General features: G+C 55.7%; 1 protein-coding gene across 2 annotated transcripts; it reads right to left on the minus strand.

The window, feature by feature from the left end:
- Positions 1-770: 770 nt before the first annotated feature.
- Positions 771-5,591, minus strand: BTBD19 (BTB domain containing 19). 2 transcript variants are annotated; one of them, XM_082677762.1, is made up of 8 exons: positions 5,462-5,591; positions 3,992-4,205; positions 3,846-3,899; positions 2,591-2,650; positions 2,423-2,491; positions 2,214-2,345; positions 1,964-2,089; positions 771-1,836 (listed from the first exon to the last, which is right to left on the minus strand). In XM_082677762.1, exons 1-8 carry the CDS (start codon positions 5,545-5,547, stop codon positions 1,702-1,704), a joined length of 876 nt encoding a protein of 291 aa, XP_082533888.1. In that variant the 5' UTR covers positions 5,548-5,591; the 3' UTR covers positions 771-1,701. The 2 variants fall into 2 exon arrangements, with proteins under 2 accessions (XP_082533888.1, XP_082533889.1); XM_082677763.1 differs by lacking the exons at positions 2,591-2,650; positions 3,846-3,899.
- Positions 5,592-6,000: the final 409 nt, after the last annotated feature.

Consider the following 6,000-nt stretch of genomic DNA (forward strand, 5'->3'; position numbering starts at 1 on the left):
CCTGCATTGGCAGGTGGATACTTAACCACTGCTGCCACCAGGGAAGCCCCACACTGATAGTATCTTAATGGAATAAAATAATATTTAAATAAGAAAGCAAAGTCATCACTGAACATTTACAGAGCACTGATTATGTGACAGGGACTGGGGAAGTAGAAATGAATAAGGCACCACTCCAGGCCCCAGAGATCTTCCTCCAGGGAGATTCAGATCCTCAAGAAAACAAAAATGTGTAACAAATGAATGGGGAGTCTTCAATAACCAAGAAAGTAAATCCAGAGCTGGAGGACCATTGCCTTCCGGACCAGCGAATTTATGCAAAGGCAGTAGTTGAGAGAAGAGTTGCTAATGTTTGGAACCACTAGTAATTTTGAGTTCCCTAAAAGTGAAATAGATTATATTTTGTCCTGAGGGCAGTGGGAATGTTGAGGAACTTAATAAGGAGAGTAGGGCTGACAATCTTACACAAGTCTGGCAGCAGTGTGGGAAATGGTTGGGGCGGGGGGGGGGGGGGGTCGCCGCTGGAGTGAAGGCAGGAGGATTAATAAGAGCCTGTGGCAGTGATTCCTGCCACAGATAGGACTGGCTGAACTGGGCTGAGAGAACTGAACCAACTGGAAAGATCTTGTAGGAGAGGAAAAATAATTTTCTCTCTACTCTCTGTTCTCTTGGCTGAGACCTTTGTAATAAGACATCTTAACAAGAGAAAACAAAAAAACCCAGAAGTTTATTAGCATGTATATCTCATGTATACATAGGAAATACCCAGGGGAAAATGAGTAGCTCCCTGAGGTGGCCTAAAATACCGGCCTAAAATACCGGCTTAAATACCTCCTTCAGCTAACAACAGAAAGAAAACTGTGGGGAGGCCAGTTATAGGAAGGCCATCAGGAAAAAGCACCAAAAGCAAGGATAAGGTTTCTCAAGCAGATTTCACTGACTTCACTGGAAGATTCTCCTGTGAGTTAGTCATCCTGGTACAGAGAGGGAGACACCCTTACAAATGGAGATTTCCATTCTAAAAATTTCCCTTACAAAAGGGGTAACTTCTCTGTTATCAAAACTTCTCCCTTTTCTCAAAATAATCAGCTTAAAATAACCTTATGCCAAAAAGGCATATATTGGGGTGGCATATTCTGCTAACTTTCAGCCTCTTAAAAGGTAGAAGCCACGGGAGGCAGATGTGAGGAAGAGGAAAAAAGCAAGGATGAGCGGTAGACTTCTGGCTTGGGCACCCACGGAGATGAGAAACACGATGGGGGCAAAACTGGAGAAAGCTGAGGGGCGAGCTCAATTTTGGATTGAGTCTGAGGTCTCTGTAGGACATTTAGAGAGAGATCGTCAGGTGGCAGGTCTGGAGTTAAAGAAGGGTCTGAGCTGAAACGATATGTGGGAATTAAATGAGTAAACAGGGTGGGCGAGAGTGCCCAAGGGCCGGCTGTAACGCCAGAGCACAGCGCGAAGGAACCCACTTCCTGGTTTCGCGAGGGCCTTGAAGCCAAGGCTCAGCCCACTGACGCGCCGCCCAGGCCCGCCCTCCCCCGGAACCTCACCCACAGCCCCTGCGCGTGTCAGATTGCCGCCCCTCCTGCGCCCCGCTAGCCGGGCATTCTGGGAGCGGAAACCCGCTCCGAGCGCGGAGCATGTTGGGAGCTGTAGTTTAGGAGAGGCCCAGAAGTCCTCGCAAGTCGTGGCATTTGGTCACTTAAAGGGCAGGTCCAGAAAGCGATGATGCTCCCGGGGCAGGGTACCCTTCCGGCGGCGGCACGGGGCGCCCCGGGCCGCATCCCCTCTCCGCAGAGCATGGCATTTCCACGCCTCTACGATCTGTTCCACCTGCAGGGGAGGCGAGTCATGGCGGAGTCACGCAATACCTACCTCAGCCCGCAGATCCTGGGCTGCGCCCCTCGCCCTTCCCCCCACGCCGCGGAGTGAATCTGAGCCGTGTTCCCCGCGTCCGTACCGGGATGAGCGGCTCCCGCCTGTTCTGCTCTTCCAGGGCGCTCAGCTCTGCCGGAGCCAGCAAGGCCAGTCTCAGCTCCCGTACCACCGGGGCCGCCACCTCGGCCGCAGGCCGCTCCAGCACCGCCTGCCGACGCCAGCGTTGAGCCCAGGCGGGCGGGGGCACCTGCCCAGCCGCCCGCTCCCCGAGTTCCTGCGTCCCGAGCCTCCTTCAGCGCCCCCACCCCGCGCTCCCCTCAGCTCCCGCTCACCGCGCCCACGCGCGCCCAGCTCCGGGCTGCCAGGACCAGCTCGGCCTCATCCACGCAGAGCTTGTCGCTGCGCAGCAGGAGCAGCAACGCGGGTGCCGACAGCTCCAGGAAACCACGGGTCCGGAGGGTCTCCTGTGGGTCCACGATTGGGTCAGTGGGGAGCAGGATGAGGCGTGTGGGGTTGGGAGTATGAAGGTCGGGAGCTGTACCTGGCTGTGGGCCTCTATGAAAGCTACACAGCGCTCCTGCAGCGGTCCCAGGCCAAAGGATACGGCAATCTGAGAGCAGAATGAGGGAGGTCGGGTTGAGACTGGAGGGGCCATGTAGCCCGGCCCTCCACACGGGGACCACCTGCAAGCCTGTCCAGCAACACCCACCTGCAGGGCCTCGCAAACCAGCTCCACATCCAGCACCTTCATCACAAACTGCAGGCACAGCTGGGAACAGAAACGAATGTGGGTTGTGCCCAAATGTCCCTCTTCCAAGACCCCAACCCCAGTCCAGAAGCAGTGAGCAGGCTTGGAGCAGTGAGCCACCCAGGCTTACAGCAGCCCCAGGCCCATACAGACCTCCCAGGCCAAGGGAGGCAGGGAATCACCAGGGCCCGAGACTTGGCAAACCTGGAGGAACTAGAAACTAGCAAAGCCAAGCCCAGCAACCTACCTTTTAGTACATTCCTCACTAATCAAGCTAGATAAGAGCCATGTGAAAATTCCACTCTCCCTTTCTCTCAGGACACTTATCTTTCTCCATGTGTCCCCCTCTGGACTTGAAGACACTTCTCTTTTAACCAGAAACTTGAATTTCATCCACAACATCTCCCTCTCACCCCCCACATCCAGAAAAGCACTGGGTCATGACAATTCCACTTCTCTCAAAGCCATGCACCTCTCTCGGGCAACCACTGCCACCCCCACCCCCCCTTACTGGACTGGTAAGCCCTAATCCCTTCTCCCCTTAGCTTCCAAATCCTCACTCCTTTATCTGAAACCCCATGAATTTCCACTGCCCTCTGGGTAAAAGAAGTCCAAATTCTTGAAAGTTCTGCAGGAACCAGCCCTTGGCATGCTCTCCAATCTCATATCTCCCTCTCCTCTCACACACTGAGTCCAGCCACACTAAATGTCTCACCAGCATCTTTGTACCTCTGTCTCTGTAACTAGAACGCCATCTTTCCTCTCCCCCTCTGAACAAACTCCTACCTGTTCTACCCGATCCAACACAAATGTTTCCTCCTCCAGGAAGTCTTCCCCTCCTCTCTCCCTGGTGGCGAGACTAGAGACTCTCCGTACAGTCTCAGCACCATTTGCCCTTATCTGTCACACTTCTTATGGCACTGGGTTGAGAGTTTTCTTGTGTCTGTCTCTCTTTGAAGAACAGGGATCAAGGCTAACTTATCCTGGTATCTACAGCACCATCCATAAACACCCCACGTGCCCCCACAGCACACACAGGGCATGCGCATATCCGTTTGCACACAGGCACACATAAATGCCTATCTACACAGAGATACCCATACTTCTGTCTGTACCGGTGCACGTTGCTCTCCAGGCTAGCCGGTGTGTGAGGCAGGATAGGAACTGAAGCCCATAAGAGGTGGGGGAAACGAGATGAGGCGCCACATAAACCCACCTCTCGCAGTTCCTCCAGCCCATACTCCACAGCCGCCGTCAGCACTTCCAGCACCTGCAGAGTGGGTGATTGGGGGAGTGGAAAGGAGTCTCCCCCGTCCCTCAGCCACCCCTCCTCCCACCCAGACCGCTGCCTGGTGGGCTCACGGAGTGGCGGTGCAGCTTGGCACTGTTGGTGTACAGAAACTCCAGCACTGCCAGGAAGGCCTCAGCTGGCACGGTGCTCAGCACCACAGGGCTAGGCACCCCGGGGCCCGGCTCTGAGCCCAGAAGTCGCTGGAAGAAGTTGCATCTACATGCCAACAAGCACCGGTGGGCAAACACCTCCTGCCGTTCTTGACCGACGACAAAGCGAACATCACTGTGGGAGAGAGGGGCAGAGAACCAGGAAGAGGAGGCCAGAGTCTCTGTGCAACTCTAGGCTTTGCCTTTGCCCAACTCCGTTTACTTATCTGCCCTGTAAAAGAGACAGTCCCTCCACCCGAAGGTCTGGGTCACACAGGTGTGGTTCTAATTCCACCTCCACCTTGTGGTGCCTAGGCAAGAGACTTCCTACTCATTAACTCAGCTTTCTCATCCCTGAAACGGGATGCGAATCCCAAACCCTAGGAGGTGGCTATGTTTGATCAATTGATCACTGAGGGGGCACCAGGGCTGATACAAGGTTGATCCCAACACCCCTCTCCTCCCCCCAGCCTGTGTCTTGGGGGAAGGGAAACTCTTTTTGGCTTCTCCTCCACAGACTGCAAACTCAGCTTTTTCAGCCTCCTCCAGACAGGAGAGGGTAGGGTTGGGGGTGCAGAGTGCACCGGCTGCAAATAGACACGTCAGTGAGGCACCATCATGAGGCCGGACCACATTTTCCATCTTCACGATCACTACCGGCCCCACCCTCTGGGCCTCTGAACAGCATAGCGGGTAGGAAGCAGGAGATGAAGCTTGAGCTTCCTGGAGCCTCCCAGTCTCCGGTCCAAGGCCTGGGGGTTCCCACTGCTCAGACCAGACTGCGATGCCCAAAGAAGTAGGGTTATAGGAGTCACCGACCCGTAGGGAGGGGCCCAGCTCTGAGGCAGGGGGAATAGAAAGCTGCATTCTAGTTCTCCTGACCAGCGTTACCCCCGTACTCTATCCCTTGGTTTCAGACAGCACAGCATCCTGGGCAGGCAGTGCGCCCCAGGCAGCACCCTTGAACTACTTCCTGTCTGCAACTCTGGCTCAGTCTCTTGAGCTTTGTTCCTCTTGTGAGTCTGCAGTTCCCAGAGCAGGGTTATCTGCTCCTCTGCCTCCCTAGGGAGGCACTCAAGTTACATTCCATTTCTCAGGGTCCTGGGGGCAGAGGGCTCTTCTCTGCCAGGAGCCTAAGATCCAAAACAGGAAGGCCTTTCCCTGAGGTCACATAGCTGCTCTGAGCTCCTGTCCCCAGTGCCCCCACCTCTGGCTCTCGTAGACACTAAGCGACCAGTAGTTATCCTCTACACTTGACTTCCCCAGACTGAGTTCACCAGGGAGGAGGGTTAAGTCCTAAGTCCCCACTTCCTCTGTACCCAGAGCTTCCTCAGAGTCAAGGGGCCCAGCAGAGACAGCTAGGGAAAACCCACAAACAGGGCCCCCCCTCACCTGTATAGGGGGTTGTTGACGAGGCTTCGGAGTGCTGTGGAAAAGGGCGCAGCCTCCCCGTGCACAATCAGTCCTGGGGTCTCCATGGGTGGGGTAGGGCAGGGGAGTGAGCAGGAGGAACAGCCTAGGAGGCCTGTTGTCTGCTGGTCCGTGGGAGGCGGTAGGTGGAAGGAGCAGGAGGCCTGGTTGAGCCCTAAAGCTGGTGAGGAGATAGAAAGGCCCGAGAGGGAGGGGCAAGAGCTTGGGAGGCCTGTTTGCTGAGAAGCTAAAGTTTAGGAATGAGGCAGGAGGCCCAGGTTCCTGAAGGCATCAGAGGCCAGTGGAGGAGGCCAGAGGCTTGGCCTGGGGATGGGGACTCAGGGAGGGGACCAAGAGAGGCCAAGGTAGAGCGGACTGGACTCAGGAGGAGAGGCTGGCTGTGGATGAGGCCCCAGCTGGGAGCATGCCCAGGCAGCGCTGGGGTGGGAAGCCTGTGGGTTTCCACGGAAACTAGAGCCCAGCCAGAGACAAGGCCCCGCCCAGCTCCCACAGGCCCAGAG

The sequence above is a fragment of the Grampus griseus genome (genome assembly GCF_964374135.1).
Source record: "Grampus griseus genome assembly, chromosome: 1".
Taxonomy (NCBI): Eukaryota; Metazoa; Chordata; class Mammalia; order Artiodactyla; family Delphinidae; genus Grampus; species Grampus griseus.